At 36.7% G+C, this 19,693-nt stretch overlaps 2 protein-coding genes across 2 annotated transcripts in view; one reads left to right on the forward strand and one right to left on the reverse strand.

Annotated features, from left to right (window-relative positions):
• Window positions 1-326: 326 nt before the first annotated feature.
• Window positions 327-4,109, forward strand: N6AMT1 (N-6 adenine-specific DNA methyltransferase 1 (putative); the record flags this gene model as incomplete). The annotated part of the gene is made up of 5 exons (XM_009083373.1): window positions 327-416; window positions 1,132-1,222; window positions 2,471-2,554; window positions 3,228-3,369; window positions 3,967-4,109. Coding segments are annotated over 5 exons (514 nt in total), but the record flags the coding sequence as incomplete, so codon positions are not given.
• A 2,506-nt stretch (window positions 4,110-6,615) lies between these two features.
• LTN1 (listerin E3 ubiquitin protein ligase 1) overlaps window positions 6,616-19,693 on the reverse strand; it is a 28,109-nt gene continuing 15,031 nt past the window's right edge. Inside the window, exons 16-29 of the mRNA XM_009083372.1 lie at window positions 19,167-19,326; window positions 18,899-19,003; window positions 18,472-18,614; window positions 16,128-16,263; window positions 14,925-15,069; window positions 13,511-13,724; window positions 13,056-13,293; window positions 12,068-12,142; window positions 11,014-11,200; window positions 10,395-10,566; window positions 8,912-9,132; window positions 8,307-8,501; window positions 7,552-7,719; window positions 6,616-7,053 (exon numbers count right to left, since the gene is read on the reverse strand). Coding sequence (XP_009081620.1) covers window positions 6,991-7,053; window positions 7,552-7,719; window positions 8,307-8,501; window positions 8,912-9,132; window positions 10,395-10,566; window positions 11,014-11,200; window positions 12,068-12,142; window positions 13,056-13,293; window positions 13,511-13,724; window positions 14,925-15,069; window positions 16,128-16,263; window positions 18,472-18,614; window positions 18,899-19,003; window positions 19,167-19,326 — 2,222 coding nt within the window. The 3' untranslated portion in view covers window positions 6,616-6,990. The remainder of the gene's footprint in view (window positions 7,054-7,551; window positions 7,720-8,306; window positions 8,502-8,911; window positions 9,133-10,394; window positions 10,567-11,013; window positions 11,201-12,067; window positions 12,143-13,055; window positions 13,294-13,510; window positions 13,725-14,924; window positions 15,070-16,127; window positions 16,264-18,471; window positions 18,615-18,898; window positions 19,004-19,166; window positions 19,327-19,693) is intronic.

Genomic DNA, 19,693 nt, shown 5'->3' on the forward strand with positions numbered 1-19,693 from the left:
GTTAATGGAAAGCTTCATGTTAGGCACAGGAGAAACACATGTGTTTCCCAAAACTGTTTGTGATCACCAGAAATCACCTGTGTGGGAAGCAGCAGGGCTGGCAGACACTATGGGACAGGTGACAGAATGTGGGCGTTGAGGGGTGTGTGAGCAGCAAGCACAGTTGGACTCAGTGATCTTTGTGGGTCCTGTCCAACTTAGGATATTCTATAATTCTATACTTTAGCATGTTTGGGAGAAGGACAGCAGGATTCATAACACTGTCTGTGCCTGCTGTGGTGCTGTTACATGTTACAATTAAAAGTCATCCAGAGTTTTGTCTTTAGAGTTGAGATCTGCCTTGAAATAGGATCTGGATCTGGTGTGGTTTCGACGTTTCTAGCTTCTTCCATCCTTGGATCCAGTGCAGTGTACATGTAAGTGTAACCAGCACTTAAACTGTTGCATGCAGTAATAAAGGATGCTTGACCCTCACATATATAATTCCTATTTTCGCATTTTAAAAACTATTCTTTTCACAAAGAAATACTAGCTCAATTCTGTAGATATAGAAACCAAAGCAGAGAGATCCTTTTGAGCATTTCTGTGTGGCCCGAGGTGGGGGAAGCACCATCACAGAGCCTGAGCTTCAGGTTCTGTAACAAATAAGTGGTGCTGTGACTAGAATTCCATTTTCCTATTTCTTAGACAAATTTCAAAGCCTACACTTGTGTTTGCTGGGTTGAATCCTAAATTTTAGCCACTGACTAGTCTTACTAATCTTGGTCTGACTTAGTCCAGTGAGATTAGTTACCTGGGTGTTGGTAGTAACTGAATTTTATTAGAGACTTGTATGCATATATATTCATGGAGGGCTAGCACTGAAATGGAAGGTGTTAGAATGAAGATATCCTTTACTTCAGCTTTTCAACTTTCAGACTGCCATTAAAACTTCCAGTGTAGCATTGAATGGTTTAGCTGCTAATACACTGCGTGTATTTTACTGACTATATTTTGCTATTTATTTGCCAAGTGAAGGATGCTGAAAAGCATATTTTCATTCAGACTACACAAATTAGCATGTGGTTCATAGGGTTAAACTTCCAGATATGGTAGTCTATAACTTACATTTTGTTAACATTTTGCTTATAGATGTACAGATATCAACCCCATGGCAGCTTACTGCACACAGGAGACAGCTCTGCTTAACAATGTTCACCTTCAGCCAGTCATTACTGACTTGGTAAGGTAGATGTTTCAATAATATCTTCTTTATAGTTTTTGTAATGTTTTAATAGTTATTAGAGATCACAGAATCACAGAACAGTTGGGATTGGAAGGGACCTCTGGAGGTCATCTAGTCAGCAACCCTGCCAAGACAGGGTCACCTAGAGCAGGTTGCACAGGAATGTGTCCAGGTGGGTTTTGAACATCTCCAGAGAGGGAGACTCCAGAAGCTCCTGGGCAGCCTGTTCCAGTGCTCTGCCACCCTTGATGTAAAGAAGCTCTTCCTCATCGTGAAATGGAACTTCTTGTCTTTTAGTTTATGGCCATTACTCCTTGTCCTGTCCCAGGCAGCACAATAAAGATTCTGGCACCATTCTCTTAATGCCCTCCTTTGACATATTTGTGTGCATTAATGAAATCCCATCAGTCTTCTCTTCTCTAGACTGAACAAGCCCAGCTTCCACAGTCTGTCCTCATAAGAGAGATGCTCCATATGGCTAATCACCCTGATACTGAAAAGTAACTGCAAAGCCTTAGAACAAACTTTCTCTTAATAAGTGTGGATGGGAAAAAAAAGAAAACACCAGAATGCCAAAGTGTTTCTAAAAGAAGGGGAAGACAATTTACTCAAGCTCTGAAATTCAAAATTAAGCTTTAAAATTCATTGAGTTTAAAAACTAAATTATGTAGATATATTTTGGAAAATGCTGTACAAGGAATTCTTTAGTGACCTGACATTATCATAGCCCTTCCTCTAAAGCTAGGCAGATCTTGGTTCTCAGCCTTTTCTGATTTAATTAGGACCTGTGTATGTTGTTACTTTAGGTTCCTTAGAAAATTTGATACAGAGAAAAACTAATTTTCTCATCTCTCTGATCCCAAGTATATATGTTTGTAAGAGATACTGAAGATAGGCAGCAATAAATGGAATTTAAAATGGATGAACAGCTGCTCATGAGAACTGAACTGCAGTTGTCACAGATTGGTCGTTTTGGGTAACAAATGCTAACCTATGATAAATTCAGCATTTTATATCCAGCTTAAATTCTGAACTGAGCAAGAATAATGTACTGCTCTTTTGCCCACATGGGTATTTTTTCCTGATGCTTCTCTTGCACATAGAAACTAAAGTTTAGTGTTCCTGAGTCCAGCTGAAATGCTCAGAATATCCAGCACTATGTAACTGAATTTTTACAAAATATTTCTATTCTTCATGTTACTACAAAAAACAACTACACAAAAGAATCATCAATTTCATCTACAGGTCAAAGGACTGTCTCCAAGATTAAATGGGAAGGTTGATCTACTGCTGTTTAATCCACCATATGTGGTAACACCTTCTGAAGAGGTAGGAAAAATTTGGAATACACAATTAAAATGTTATTTCTACTGTCAGAGGGGAGATGGCAAATCAAAAAAACCCTATGAAAACTGCTAGGTTTTTTTTTTAAATAGTAAAGGGTGTTGTAGGACCAGCACTGATTTACTGGAGTTCCCTATAAAGACTATAAGGAAATAAGGATTGCAAGCTGCTGCTTTTCAATAGCTGCTTTCTCCATCAAGTATAAACCATGTAGGACTTCTGTTAGGCATGCTAAAGTATTCTTATAGAAGACTTTCAATGGAAGATGCATTTGTTCTCTGCAGAATACAAATCCTCTGCTTCTGCAGACTCCTACTCTCAGAATTTGACCTATGAACACTTAAAGGGTTTTCTTACCACCTTCCACTTGGCAAACAAGCTCATGAAACATTACAAGAGCACACATACAAAGTATGTGATGAAGTAGCTCTTTTAATTTAGTTTAAGAAAAGAACTTGAAACAAAAGTAGTATGTTCATCCTGTACAAAGTAGTCTTGAAGTAATTTGCTGCATAATCTAACCTGATGAATTACAACTATCAGATTTCTAATGGCAGACACCTAAAGCTAGAGATTATGGTGATGTTTCTCTTATAAGTACCAGTGTGACAATTCTATTGTTCTATATTATGACAGGCTTTGCTTTCATTCTTCCTAGGTGAAAAGCCATGGAATAGAGGCATCCTGGGCTGGTGGCAAACAGGGAAGAGAAGTAATGGATAGAGTCTTCCCATTAGTGCCAGACCTGCTCTCACCAGGAGGATTATTCTACTTGGTCACAATTAAAGAAAATAATCCAGGTGATCACTTTCCTTGGACAATTAAATGTGCCAAACCAGATTTAACACTGTGTTAATCAAAATATTGATCACAGTTAGAACAAAAATGCAAGCATATTTACCAAAACCAAAAACTCCTCAAGCTAGTTTGGAAAATTGCAATATGTAGGACACTGGCAGCTCTGCAAGAATTCAGTTTCAAGTCTGAAAGATGAAGCCAGGCCAATCCTTTCTTATGGAAGAGAATGGAGGTATAAACTTAAAAGGCAAAAGCCTTTAGCTGGAAATGTGATTTATTTCATTTTACAGGTGTAGAGGAAAGATTTGGACTTGCTCCTTCTGACCTAATGCTTAATGACTGCATGTTACCAAGTCATTTCAAGAAAAAAGATTATTCTTCACACCTGATTTATTAGGCAGCTTTAGGGAGAAGGTGCTACAAATTCCACTTTCTCCTCCAAATTAACTCTGTACAAAATTCTTCTTCAGTTAGTAAATACTGCTTTGCATAAAAAGTACTGTCTGAAAAAGTAAGAGGATACAGTTTATAATCTTTGCTTTACAGCTTATGTTTGGCAGACACTTTAGCACTGTCTTTCACTGCACTTTCAATTACAGATGAAATTCTGGAAACAATGAAGAAAAGTGGCTTAGAAGGCACACAAGTACTTTCCAGGCAAGCAGGACAAGAGATGCTGTCTATCCTCAGATTTAGGAAGTCTTGAAAACTTCTTCACCTTCCAGGTAGTAGGCATGCAGAAAGCTGAACACGGAGTACTGAAATAGTCAAACCAATTTTTAAGCCAAGACTTTCACCCTCTTTAAGGTGTATGCTCACTTCCTGATTACTGTAGTGAAACTGATCAGAACTCTATATTTATTATGGATGTGAACCAGCTATTATCTGCTGGCAGAGGTACAGGTAACCTCTGGCTATCTGCAGGGCAGTTTTGAAGGAACTGTGAAATACTCTATTCCGTTGCATTTGTTTTATAAACTTTATAAACAGGTATTTGTATATTTGTCATTGTGTCTTATTAAAATAATGTACTTGATGTAATTGCTCCTGTTTTTATACCTAGTCTGTAGCTATGCTGGGTTTAAATTAATACTTTGAATCAGTGGTACTCCTTCTAATGTAGTATCAGGCACTTTTACAGATATAAGGCACAATCAACATATTGTTTCTGTTATAAGGAAATGGTGTACTTCTGAACAGAAAGGTGCAGCAAGTGTCTTTCCTGTGCCAGGTCCTGCCCTTGGGTCACAACAACCCCATGCAGCACTATAGGCTTGGGGCCAAGTGGCTGGAAAGTGACTGGGCAGAAAAGGACCTGGGAGTGCTTGTCAATAGCAGCTGAACATGAGGCATCAGTGTATCCAGGTGGGCAAGAACAATGGCATCCTAGCTTGTATTAACAATGGTAGGGCCAGGAGGACCAGAGCAGGGACCATCTCCCTGTGCTGGGCACTGGTGAAGCACCTCAAACCCTGTGCTCAGTTTTGGGCCCCTCACTGCAAGAAGGACATTGAGGTGCTGGACTGTGTCCAGAGAAGGGCAACAGAGCTGGGGAAGGGTCTGGTGCAAAAGTCTGATGAGGGAACTAGTGGGGCTCAGCCTGGAGAAAAGGAGGCTCAGGAAGGACCTTCTTGCTCTCTACAACTCTCTGAAAGGAGGCTGCAGCCAGGTGGGGGCAGTCTCTCTTCTCAGGTAACAAGCAACAGACTGAGAGAAAACAGCTTCAAGTGGCACCTGGGGAGGTTTAGCGGGTTGTCAAGCTTTGGAACAGGCTTGCCAAGGAAGTGGTAGAGTCACCAATTCTGGAAGTGTTCAAAAAACTTGGGTATATGGCACTTGAGCACATGGTTTAATGATTAACATGGAGGTGGTGCTGAGCAGATTGTTGGACGTGATGATATTAAAAGTCTTTTCCAGCCTTAACAGTTCTATGATTCAAAGCATGCTATTGCTCTCCTGAAGTCTTCTGGGCAAGAGTGTGGTGATTGTGCTCCCTTTTATGCCATTTTACAAGAGGATACGTGGAGCAATCTAGATGAAGAGTATTAAGGTATTGACCACTTTGGCTAACAAAGATTGCAAAAGTAACATTGAAAGATTTTAAGACACAGTCAAAACATGCAGTGGAATCAAACTACAGGTTTAATAAAAGGAAGTTTTAATTAAACTGTCTAGATTTTAGTTCTCACTGAAGAATTGGTTTAACAATCAGTTATCAAAGATAAAAAAGGACAGTCATCTGGCACAGTAGATCACAATGCTCAACAGTGTGTGCAGTTTTAAATTATAAAGGATGGAATAATGAAAATCAGAACACAAAGTATAATAAAACAACATACTGTTAAAAAGAAATTATTGTACTGGACTATCTGACTATTTGAAAAGGAAATATATGCACCCACTTTTAATAAATCATGAGTCAGTTCTCCTGGCTTCACTGTACTGCTGTCTGCTGCAACTTTAGTAGGAGTACTTCCCAAAATGCAATTCAAATAACACAGGTGAGTTCTACCAGAGGTGATCCCTACTATGCTCCCATCATCCTGGTGAAAACTGGGACTAGTGACAGAACAGGTAACTTTTTTCTTTTTTTATTAAATTTTGAAATTTCCTCTGTCTACAGAGGTGTGCATGTACACTTAGCATTTGCTAAATTAGGGTCTGCTAGAAGAGTTTAAGATGGCTCTTTTCAAGCATTACCCAGTAACCCCAACTGCCCCTCAGATCAGTTACTGACTGCAAATAAGTCATTCAGAGTAACACCAAAGTGATGCAGTGGAGAAAATCCTGGAGTTTTAGCATCAGGAATTATGAAACAATACAGCTTGCTCACTACTCTGTCTTTTCAGTTAGACCTTTTCAATACCAGTTTTAAATCCTTTCTATTCTCCCTTTTGCAAAAAAGAAAAAAAAATGCAAGGAATTTCTCCTCTGGAATCTCAGCATTACGTGTTAAAATATAGACTTCAGTTATCAACAGCTAACAGTAATTTCTAGAGCTGACACCTCCGAAGTGACCAACTTTGAGAAGACATTCGAAATCTAAGAATAATAGCTGCTGAGGTACAGCCAATTGAGTACACTGCAAACTTGGTTTCTGAAAATTTATACTATTAATTTCTGAAAGTTTACCAGACAAGAGGAAGAGGCAGCAACATTCCAACAGCAACATTCTTTTTCCCCCACGAAAGTGTGACTGTTATGAATGCGCTATATTCAAAATCAAGTCTTTATACCATCTGGGTTAAATTTACCTGTTATATTAAGACGTATGATCTGGATTAATTATGTAACACCATGTTAGAATATGCCTAAAGTAAGAGATTTTAATCAACTATGCTGTGGCTTAAGCACCACTTTTCAGAAAAAACTCTACATGGTTTCTGAGATTTTTAATATATCTTAGAAATATACAAATTAAAATAAATTATTCTTACATATCTCTTTATATCAAAGAAGAATCTTCAAACTTAGAAAAACCAGTCCAGAGGCAAATAAGCATCATATCCCACTAGTCATGAATTTAAAGTAACTGACATTATTTCCAAGTAGTTAGCTTTCAATGTACAGTTTATTGCCTGCTCTTCATTTGTTACTTAGCTCACAGAAAGACGACTTTTATTTCAGAAGAAAGTCTCTCGACAGAGTGGACAAGTGGATTTGTTGCTGGATGTGAACCATTTGTACTGCAACAGAAAAATACAGCTGTTTAATATGCAAATACAAGCTGAATACCAGGAACATCATCAATAATAACAGTCATCTGCCAATGCATATAGCTATCAAAACATTAACTGAACTTTGAAAAAAAAAAAAGAAACAATAAAAAAATTTTCAGTTGCATATCTATGCATATGTCTTTGTATGTACACATACTACACATACATTGTAGCAGGCCCTCTCTCATGACATGCCCCTTACGTCTGAGTACAAAATCCATACAAATAATTTATGAGTTCAGTTAATCCCAGATCCTCCAATGACAAAGTGGAAAACTGATGGCACTACAGTAGAAGTTCCTGGCTTAAACTATATATGGATAGCCAGGTTGGATGGGGCTCTGAGCAACCTGGTCTATTGGAAGGTTGGAACTAGACGATCTTTAAGATCCCTTCCAACCCAACCCACTCTAGAATACTGTGACATTTTGCCTGTTTAAAACAATTTACAGCCTACATACTTACCAAGCAAGCTGAATGAAACTTTTTCTTGCATGTTCTGCAAGCCTTTTTGGGAAGAGAATAGTTGGAACCATGAATGACTGAAAAACAAATCATGCAGTCTTCAACTCCTTCAAAACGTTTATCCACATTATTTTTCCACAAAGACAAGCCTTCCATAATACTTCCATTCTAACAGAGAGAAAAGAACTGTTAGTACCATAGAATTCCTTGGGACTGCTCCCACTATTATTCATAAACACATGAAGCCTGAAGGCTTTACAATATGAAATTATATGCAATTCATGCAGTGAATAATTTATGACAGTCTAGTCTACAGAAATGCAAGCATTCATCACAATGGGAATGCATTTAGGGGCACTTAAAAAGGGACTTTAAGATTTTCAATCACTGTTTTGTTTTGTACTACCCACAGATGACGCAACTTCAGCAACCACCAGCCTTTAGAGAATTTCATATACTGGGTTTTTGGTTTTGATTTGAGATGGCATTGCTACACAGGGCAAACACTGGCCCATGTCTTAAGAGATCTAAATTTTCACATTGGACCATGGATTTAACAGGACTTTGTAAAACTAATCATTTTACCTCTGTTTAAGCATCAAGAGAAAAGCAGAGGGTAAGAGTGGCCAATCTATGAAGTCCTTTGAGCTCTACTGATGAGATCCATTATACAAATCTATATAATATTGCATTCCTAGGAATATTTTTCTACCACCAGGACTTTCAAGTTTTCAAACTAGGAGCTTTAAACTCACTTGATGTGTAAGATATGTGCTTAACTGTAGCATCCAATTGCGCCACTGCTGTACAGCCACACCAACCCTCTTTCCACTCTCAACTGTTATGGATCCCAGGGGGTAATTTGGTGGAAGCTGTATTATTAGTTCAATAAAGATATCATCAACTGAATAAGTAGCAATGACTTCCCGTGCTGCAGAACGAGCTTTTACCTATGAAAAAAAGGCATATTAAAAAAACTCCACAGAGAGGTACTCACCATCTCTTGTCTTTATATATAAACGTAAACAATAAATACATTACTATACATATTAAATAATTTTCTTAGACCAAGTAAACACTTTTCACAAAGAAAATAAAAATTACTCATATCTTGGCAAACTAAAAAGAAATTAACAGCCATTTTTCAATCTAGTGATTACATTTTTTAATAGATCAAAAAGTAGTATATTGACAGCAGTATCTTCCACTTACTTCCTCAACTTCTCCAACATCCTAAACCTCATTCTTGCTCTTTTTTTTTTGAACAGAATATACTCAGAACCACAACCTGGTTCTGTGAAGTAAAATTTCTTAAGATGTTTGCAAACAACTAAATTAAAGGACAGAAAGTCTCACTAACCGTCATGCCATTAAAAAACTGTGTGCTGGTCTGAACAGAGGAGATTTCCTGGGAGGAAAGCACACTGCTAACATACTTGCTTGTAAATTTATCTACAACATTGAAGACACGTTTCTCACAGCTATTCCACCAAAGCCTGACCATGGCTGGCAAGTCTTTCAGTGTTATATGGTACACAGAGCAGGCCAAGTGTGGAATTTGGGATGACAGCACTCCTGTCCCTGGGAGGGAAAGAAAGGACACTTGAAATACTCTTAACACATTAGTCACAGATGTTGGTCTCTCCACACCACATACAAAAATTTTGATCCCAACATAAATGCACATGTACGTTGCTACTCTAAGGGCTTGTTTGACTCAGCTGTTCTTCACCAGGCTGGTTTCTTTGTTTCTTAGCCTAACACTTTACACCTGAACATTCACCTTCTAATTTAGAGATGGGCTCTTGGTGGACTACCAGAAATCAAGAATAATTTTACACTGTAGAAATTACAAAGTGCTCACTTTGGAGCAAACAAACAATGTTTATAGAATAGCTCAGGTTTGCAGTGTTCTACAGACATGCATAGAAATGACCTCAAGTTGAGCCAACAGAGGTTCAGGTTTGATATTGGTGAAAAATTATTCACTGAAAGAAGGGTCAAGCATTGGAACAGGCTGCCCAAGGAGGTGGGGGAGTCACCATCCCTGGAGGTGTTCAAAAAACAATTAAATGGGGCACTTCATGATAAGGTTTAGTAGATACAGCGATGTTCAGTCAAAAGTTGGACTTGATCTTGGAGGTCTTTTCCACCTTAATGATTCTATGATAAGGGGAAATCTTTCCTTTGGAATGTCATGTTATGAATTCTTTCTTACTGTCATCCAGAGAAATCATTCTGCAGCATATGGTGATGCTCGAGCAAAAATTAAGAAACGGAAACTTAGCGTCTTTGCTTACATCTACAAGGTACATAAACCCAAAATTTCAGTGAAGTAACTTTAAAAACTAACTCAGTCCTTCACGTTCCTCAGCTAAAATAAGCGATGTATCTTCTCTCATCATCACTGATTTGGTCTTCTGAACACCGTGACAAAAACAATACACAATTTAACATCTTAAACATTTTAAAAGTATCAATTAATTTTTAAAAAATGTTTTGTATTTCTATTGAAATATACGAAAAAATAGAAATACTATCTAGCATTAAAAATCTAGAAGCAATGGTCCCAGAACAGATCACACATTTTTACTGTTTTGGAATCTTTACACTCAGGACTGAATAGCAGAAATGTATTATTCTGTTGTTTTTCTTGATTTTTCTGATAAACATTTCAACTTTGGTTACGTTTCAGAGATTTTTAAACACATATATGTATTTGTCTCTCTGTGTATCTGTTTTATAGGGAAGATTTTCTAAATAAGCATTTTTGAGCAAAAAGCATATTTAAACTCCTGCAATGTAACAACTCTCTCAAATGCACAGATACAATTTTTACTAACCTTTGACATTTAAATGCAGTTCTTCAGTAAAGAAGGTTTTTGTGTCCTTATTTGGAACTTCTGAAGTCGGCCCAGAAAAGACAGGGTTTTCAGGCATAAGCCTGAACAAGTGATAAAGCAGTTTGTTCAAGCTTTTAGTTCTTCTAAGGTATTGTGAGTAGAGAACTCGAAGCTGTTAGAATTTTAAAAAAAAAAACCACAATAAAACACCCAAACCACACTTAATAAATATAGGTTATTCTGTAGATAATACAAATATGTTGTTGCAAGGAGGAAAAGCAAGACTAATTCGGAACACGTTTAGAAGAGTGATCTAGTTCTCTGCACCATTTTGAGTGATTAGAAGGTCATAAAATGTAGCAAGCTTGTTTGAAAACACAACAAAGAATCATCTATGAATGAATCTTAATTCTTTATTGCTCTAATGTTACCATCCTTAACTATAGCAGTGCAGAAATCTAAGGCTATTAATGCTTTCAGAATTTCACTAACTCCACAAAAACAAGAGGTAGGAAGATACATAACTAAAATAATAAAAAGGCTTGATGAAATATCAAGATTCAAATTAAATGAGTAGGTTAAGAAATTCAGCTAAAAGGAAAAGATTCTGAACCTATACCTGAGAAGAAGCTGCTTTGAAGAAAGCTAATGTTAACTTCCAAGTGAGAAGATATCCTAGAACAAGGCAGAACTCGTCGCTCAGGGGCTGAATAACTGCAAATTCTCCAACTGGAATACATTCCAGTATGTTTTCCAGCAAGAGTTCTTGAGTGGCCAGGATAGACATAAGAGCTGCTGGAGGTGATCTGTGGAAAAATGTTATCTGGAATAGTAAACTCAGAGCTTGAGTACAACATTAACTGAATTTATGTTCATAGCTTGCCTAGAAAGTCACAATAGAGCCATGCACACAGAACATAAAAAAGGGACCTCTTATTACAGTGAAATTTACTTTCAGATTCACGTATTAGTGGTAGATAAGGATTTTTAAAAAAATTTTTAATGAAAGGGACAGTTGGTGATTTTACCTTCTTACAATACAAATATAAACTAAATGCCGATCACTTAATCTGGAAATGGTCTATGGCTAGGCTGATTTCACCTACATCAGGGATAGCTGCTTTGCTTTCTTTCTCTGTAGGAGCAACTGAACAATTGATCTCCTAATCACTGTTGGGTTTGGATTAAATAGCCTTTACAGCTCTGCAGTGAGGAAAGGTATTAATTGTAGGACTGAGGTTAAAAAAGGAATTTTTGTTAACCACTCCCTCTTCAAACCATAGACTTTATTGGATTCGTGCTGTATAAAACATCCAGGTCAATATTAGAGTTTCAAGTAACTGAAGTTACCCGTGCAGCTGGAAACATTCTGAATACAACAGTGCAGTAAAACTGTCAGGATTTTCCAATGAAAAGCATATATGGGGCACTTAGTCTAGTAACTGTACCCAAAACGTATTGCAAATACTGTCTCCAGTTTTAGCACTGAAGCAGATTTAACCAATTATACTGAATATTTTAAATATTTGTGACCCTATTGTCATAGCTATGTAACTTTTTTCTTTTAACATCTCCTGACAGATGACTACTCTGCTGCAAATTTCAACTCTCGCAACACATTTTAAAAATATGGAAAACAGTCTTTAAAAAAAATGAAGGAAAAAAATACACACAATGCCAATTCCTCCTCTTCGTCACCATAAGATTTGAGATCTTCATCATCAAATTTAGGCAATTCAGGCATTAATCTAAAGAAATATGGAAAGGAAATCAGATTTAATTTTTACATAATTTTAGTAAACTATTTTAATATACATGACGCATAGTCCTTTATCAATGTCAAAATTAATGGCATGTAATAAAATAAAGGCAATTATTCCTTAATAACAACACAATCTTTAAAAGATGTGTCACCACTGCAAAGATGGCTCATGAGTGACATCCAATGAGCATGTAGCCTTACTCAGTTCTTTTCCAGACCTCTTATATTTCCTGAGTCATACTAAAATAAAATTCTCTAACAGAATAAAGCTATTGCAACCTTATGCCTTAATACAAGTGAAAGGTAATGGTAGATGGCTTAAGCCAACTGCCTTGCAATCTGCATTTTGGGGAGTCAAATGCACATGCTATTTTTCAAATTCCATATTCTCTTTTGGTATTAAGACATATCCAAGAAGTTCACAAGAATACTACCTATTTTTATTCACTTTCTTAATTTCTCATCTATATTGGTGAAAATAAAAAGGTCATGTTATTTAACGATAGTGTCACACCCATATCAAACCTCAAATATTTCAGTTTACACTTTAGGATTCTATGGGTGCTAAAATAGGGGCTAAAAATAAAGGGCTTTATAGCTATGATACTGGTACCTGTCCAACTATGATACAGAAAATGAAACTGTATCTTCATGTATTGCAGTAAAATTTCTCGGTATATATTAAGTCTACTTTTACAGTGAAATTTAGCATTCACTGCTTTATAGAATGTCCTCCAATACAGAACACAAACTGCCCAGTTAAGGACTTTCTCCCATAATGGAGTGTGACTGTGCTCAATATGCAGCTCTAAGTACATGTTCTACAGCACTTTTTTTAAAAAAAAAAAAGGGCCAGCAGGGTGAGAGGTGAGGGAAGTGAGAAATTTTTTGATTCTTACTTATACAGCATATGGTAGACAGAAATCTGTACAGGTCTAGCCCGGAAAAGCAACAATGGAGATAATGTATTCAGTAGAGTCTGGAGCTCATGTGGAAGATTTGTTTTCTGGCCTGCAACAAACTTTGGTGGCAGCTTATGGTTTAACAACTGGTCCTTCGAGATGTAAGTTAGAGCTTCACCCAAAGACGTTAACACGGAGTTCTGAAAACTGTCTTCTGATGCAGTTTTGGTTTCTCCTATTTAAAACAAGACAAGCTGTGATGCAGAACTTACGAATGATTACATGAACAAGCATTGCTAGAAACGACTCAAGACTGCTCTTAGCAGGATCCATGTAATCTTAAGAGTTTTTATAAACTGTATTTATGTAATATTCCTATAAACTCAAAAATACAGCCCATCCGGTTCTAATTCAAGACAGCCTGGCTATCACCCTTCCTGCAATATACTTGCCTGTGATTTTCACCAACAAAGGTAACAGCAAATTGTGAATTCCCTCAGAAAAGAATTCTTTCCATTCACTGATCAAGTTCTTAGGAAGATTTTCAGTAGTTTCAGTAGCTGCAGCTTCAAAGTAAGCGCTAAGGGCAGATGCCAAGTCACAACTGACACAAGCAAAAATCTGCACAAGTGGAACATGATAAAGCCAACGGTTTTCACTTGTTGTCTAGGAGGAAATAAACAAAGAGGAAGATTTGTTAAACATAAATGTGCTTTGAAATATGTTTGACATTCCCTGTCTACACCAGAAAGTGTAATTTCAAAGAAGATTCAATTGCAAGGACCATTTGAAAATTACTTGGGGCGGGGAAGTTGTTTAAAAATATAATTTGTACTTTAATAAGACTTACTGAGATGAATTTCCAAGTCTCACCAACATTTCAAATCCTGCATTGCTTCCCTTCTATAACCTTCTTCACAGTAACAGAAAGAAAATTCAAATAACAATGTACCACACCTGTAGCACCTGTGCAGCTCAGCGAGACAAAATTGATTTGTGAAGTGCTCTCACTCCTCTCTCCCAACCAAAAGCAGTACCAGTATCACACTTGCATTTCCAAATTGCAAAATCAAATTGACAACACGCTACTAAAAAGTGGAAATTACTGACATGGTTATCAGGAGAATATTTCCTCTCCTGCAACATCACTGCTGCTTATTATTTTTGTTCTTACTAGTTCCCACAAAAAGAGTATCATTAAAAATATTCTACTTAATCTGCACAACTAGTTTTTCATATGAGTTTGGTGTTTGTCTTTTAAATTATAAAAACATATAAAACAGTTTTGAAGCACATACAGTATATGTAAAATTAATCCCAAGACTAAGAAAGGCCACATGGAAGTTTCCAGCCTGCCCTTCTAAGTGCGCAGTGACAGAGAGATTTTGTATCCCTGTTTGATTAAGCAGGAAGTAGTCAGCTATTCACTCTGACCTGTTTTCTAACAGCGTTAGAATATAATTTTGATGTTGCATGTGATCAATTAGATATTGAAATGCAGATACTGCTTTTTATTCAGTTAATTTTTATGTATCATGTTCAACCTTGGCCTCGAAGGAATATAATTTCTCAACACAGAAACCTACAGCAGACAAATTTCAAAATTATTCTTCAATTACGAATGTCATTAAGTATATTACTTTCAAGAGTGAGCTAATTTAAGCTCAACATACAAATGAAACAGGAGATAGTGTAATGCTTGTGCTTTTAAATCACATGACCTTTGTCAAAATTCAATGTAAACAGGACTTTGTGCAATTCTTTTTAACATCGTGTCAAATATTTGCTATGTTAAGTGTCCTTGCCATATGCAAGGAATAATTGAAAAAGGTAAGCACATCAAAAGTGAAGATGCTTCTGTATTACCTCTAACCAAGCCAGCATGGAGCACATGATAAAGTCCCATTCATTATCGGCCAAAGGAGCTGTGGAATACTTCAGCAACAAGGGAAGGTAACGGATCATCTCGATGTTGAGACCAAGCAACTCAGCACTTGTTTCTTTCAGATTGCTGTAATAAAAATACAACTAAAGCTTAGGTATCTTATTGTTGTAGACATAAGCATTTATACTACTGCCTTCACACCTCCACTGGGGACAAATTAATCTGGCACCACCAGGCTCTGCCCTATGTGCTTCTGATACTCTGTCTTTCAAAGGTAGAGTGCTAGATTAGCTGCCAAGTCTAAATAAGATTCCTAAATTACAGATTCATACATTTGTACAAGTTACACATTCGCTCAACTAATGAAATTTAGCAATTTCAATTAAACCAATGCAAGGAAAATGATAATTTTAAATTCCTAATTTAAAAAAAAAGTCCTTAAGTGTCCAAATATTGTACAGTATAGGTTTAGATTAGATATTGGGAAGAAATTTTTAACTCTGAGGGTGGTGAGGCACTGGCACAGGTAGCCCAGAGAAGCTGTGGCTGCCTCACCCCAAAAGTATTCAAGGCCAGGCTAGACAGGGTTTGAAGCAACCTGGTCTGGTGGAAGGTGTCCCTGCCTATGGCAGCAGGCTGGAGCAAGATAAGCTGCTTTACAGTCCCTTCCAACCCAGACCACTCTATGGTTCTATGATTATTCTGAGACTTTGTTGCCTGCTTTCTTCTCACTATAGTCAAGACTCGTGAATCTCGGTATATTTACATTCCATGCTAGAAGCTTTCAAGTTACATTTTTGGGTCCAGAATTTTAAAAGACAGAAACCTAAAATCTGGTATCCAAGTTTTCTTCCTGCTACAGAAATAAGCAATCAGAATTTGGAACTGAATATCCAGCAACACCTACAAAAGTTGGTCAGTTCTGAATGCTTTTGAAAACAGTTGATATCTAGGTGGACTTAAAAAGCTCCTTTGTTTCCCAGCCTTCAACCATCCAGGTAATTTTCTGCAGTATTAAATACCTAAAGACAAGTATATTAAACAGAGGGATGTGGTTCTACAAAAGCTTAAAAATGTAGTATTAGAGGAGTAGATAATGTATAGATTGATTTTGAGTTAATAACTAGTTTGTATTTTTTAACTCATTTTAGAAATTTAAAAAAAATTCTCAAAGTTGCACCCACCAGCTAAAGAGAAAGCTGTCCTCATTATCATTTTTCCAAGATATTATGACTTTCAGTATTCCAGGTAGTAGATGATCACAGTCAATACTTCTGTCATTCAGGCAGGAGTTCAAAATGGCAAGACACCCAAATGCTCCTATAACACAGTAAAAATATATACTCAGTAGTCTTAATTATCAGACAAAAGAAATGTTTGAATGTGTGTCAGTTGACTGAACAGTTTGGATAATACCTAAGCTTTCTTCATTGAACACTTACTCCACAGATGCCATTGTTAAATCAAAATGCTATATCCACCCCAAACTTTAAAAAAACCAAACTCCTATAAGACTAATTTTATACAATTTTAAGTTTTTACAATTGACAAAAAAGAAAAATACCTGCTAAGACTGAAATCTCTCTGTGCTACTAAAATTGTAGTAAGCTAAGCAATAATCTGGACAGATAAATAAAAGTAACTGCAAGTTGTCATTTTATATTATTGGTGTGTTAGTTTGAGTGCTAGTTGGAGTGTTAGTTTTTACTTTCAGAGTGAAGTACTACTGTTGCATTAGCACTGTTTTCCATTTTTAAGAAAAACTGCATTTATCTAGACTTCTTGGAGAAAAAGAACATTTCCTGCAAGCACAATGACAAAGAAATGCAGTAAGGTGTCATATCTGCATAGCAAAACCAAACAAACCAACTCCCACTCAAGCAGCAGAGCAACAATTTACGAACTTTACCAGCACTTTCCTGATCTGAAAAGCAAAAGGCAGTTTGAATGGTAAGTCTACTACCTACATCACACTTGATGTGCATTTGGATATATATTGTCTGCTCAGGAACTCCTAGAAAATTGAGAAGCAGCAGAAGGGAAGTGCAGATTACAAACAGAAGCACTCCACAGAAGGGAGGAGTAAGGATTCTTTTCCCCATTTTCTTCTGCTTAAAGTTTCACAGACACATTCGGTTGCCTCACTGGTTCACTTAGAAAGCCAGGAAGGCTTAATTAAGTACAAAGAGTAAGAGTTAGGGAAACTACCACAACAAAAAGATTTTAAAACTAAGTACAAAGAATAAACTACCACAACAAAAAGATTTTAAAATTCCTTTCAATTGCAGAGTGACAGTAACACTGAAAATCTTCACACTTTCGGGGTATCCATTCGTAGAACTCATCTGAAATTCTAAGGACATTGCCAAGGGACAGATGTCAAGAGTTTAAAGTCACCAAAGATAGCTTTTTGTTTCAATTTAAGTAAGCACACTCCTGTTAAAAAATACAAGATCTACACAAAGGGTTTTACACAGACTGATCAATGCGACTATGTGCAAGAATGCAAAAAGCAGTAGTGAGAAAAACAGAAAATTCTTCCTTTTAAATTACATCTAATTCTTAAACGTAGAAGGACTGTGTGAGCATTTCCAAAGAATTTTCTTGAAAAGCAACAAGTTTGTGAAAATACTGACCCAAATTAAGTGGGTATATTCAAAGCAATATTATAACACATCTCAATCACCTTTTAATTTTTCCACAGCTGCTGACAGTGTATGTAGAGCAGTCCTGAGTGAGCACACTGTATCTCTACAGCTACCTGAAAGGGGGTGATAGAGGTGGGGGATAGTCTCTTCTGCCATGCCTGCAGTGAGAGGACTAGAGGGAATGGCCTTAAGCTGAGACAGGTGAGATTCAGATTAGATACTAGAAAAAAAATGTTCACTGTTATGGTGGTCAGGTTGCCCAGGTAGGTGGTGGAGTCACCATCCCTGGAAGTCTTTAAGAGGTACCTGAATCTGGCACTGGGTGTTGTGGTTTAGGGGTTACAGTGGTGGTGCTCACTGATGATTGGACTCAATGATCTTAAAGGTCTCTTCCAACCTTGACAATTCTATGATTCTATATCCCATACACTGGAGGAATTACTCAAAAATTATATCTAAACTGTGGAAGAGTTCTTGCTAAAGCATCTAAAGACAATCATGACAATACCACTCAACAATAATAATATTTCTGCATGCTGTGTGAAGTCTAAATGGTTAACTGAAAACTCTGGTATTTACAGATCTGTTTAAAATCAGACAGACCAAACAAGAAGTATGGCAATATCAAAACACTTTTAACGCTATCAGCCTAAATCCTTTAGTTATAGTTTTGTACCAGGAAGTATAGTTTGTGCCTTCTGGAAAAAAACAGAAAACTACTATACCAAATGGTCTAGAAGAAATATGCAAATTGAGAAAATACTTCTTTCCAGGAAAACCAATATTATTATATTTAATACATTTTATCTAAAAGCAAACATTATTATGAAATAACGTTCTTAAATTCTAATGAACCAGGCTGAGGTATGAACATACTCACCATTAGTGCTGGAAAGCTCTGTCTGTGTGCATGTCATAAGTTTGGCCACACAGTGGAAGACAAGTTCTCTCTTTTCTTCCTCAATCAAGAAAGGTGATAAACACTGAAGTGTATGCAATCTACCCTCTGTTAATGGCAGAAACCTATTCATACAAGCAAAACATCAAGAATGAAATGAACACCAAAATTTAACTAGGAAACAAAGTGTCAATAATGATCTAATAATGATCTAATATACTTTCATGTAACTCATCCCACACACTAAACCAAGTCTCACTTTTACATGCCATACACAAGTATCAGTCATACCAAAATACCAGTCATATCAAATACCAGTCTTCATTTGTCATTCAGCAGAATCAGGATCATTTAACATTATCAGCATCCACAATGAACTAAAAGTTTATAGGTAGCAGTATTAAGATACCCTTCTGTTGTCTTAAAAAGTTCTTTCCTCTCACAGGATAGAGTATTTTCCACCTGGATCACCTTGGCCATGGTTAAGGACCAGAGTCTTCCATGTTCCTCTGATCTTCAAAAAAGAAGAAATACCCTGGTTAATATATACAGATGCTCAGAGTACACCACAAAAGCATTTGAATGAAGTTTGAACAAAACACAGAAATATAGTGGCACTTTATACAATGCAAAGTATGAAGACAGAGTTAAGAGTTGTTTTACTTGTTCTCACATACCTATCAAACAGAGTTTGCTGAAGGCTAGCTGTATTACTCAGTGAACTCAACTTCTCATATGTGATGTGCATCTCTTCTAACATATGACAATATTCCACAAGGAGATAAGGAGGATTTTCCAATTCTTCAATCCACTGTAATGAGTATAACAGTTCTGCAACTAATTAAACAACAGAAGCTGTTGTTTACAAAAGACTGCTGATTACATTCAGTGAATAAGCAAGAGGTTTCAGGTCGGTGTTTTGTTGATTTATTTTTTTTTAGTCTGTTTTTAATGCATTAAAATATATTAACACAATCTCAGGTGCTTCACAGCATGAACTGGACATTTGCCACTGCATCATAATACAAGAGAAGAAAAAGCCACAGTGACCTGTTCCAGATCTTCAATAAATTTCAAAGAAAATCAAGGATGACACAAACTCCAACCCCCCTTTATTCTCTCCTTTTTTAATATACATTGCTTGAAGATAAGGCAATCAAAATCTAGGTCCAGAAGAAAACTAAACAAATTTGATGATAAGAGC

Source organism: Acanthisitta chloris, unplaced genomic scaffold (genome assembly GCF_000695815.1).
Source record: "Acanthisitta chloris isolate BGI_N310 unplaced genomic scaffold, ASM69581v1 scaffold3401, whole genome shotgun sequence".
NCBI lineage: Eukaryota > Metazoa > Chordata > Aves > Passeriformes > Acanthisittidae > Acanthisitta > Acanthisitta chloris.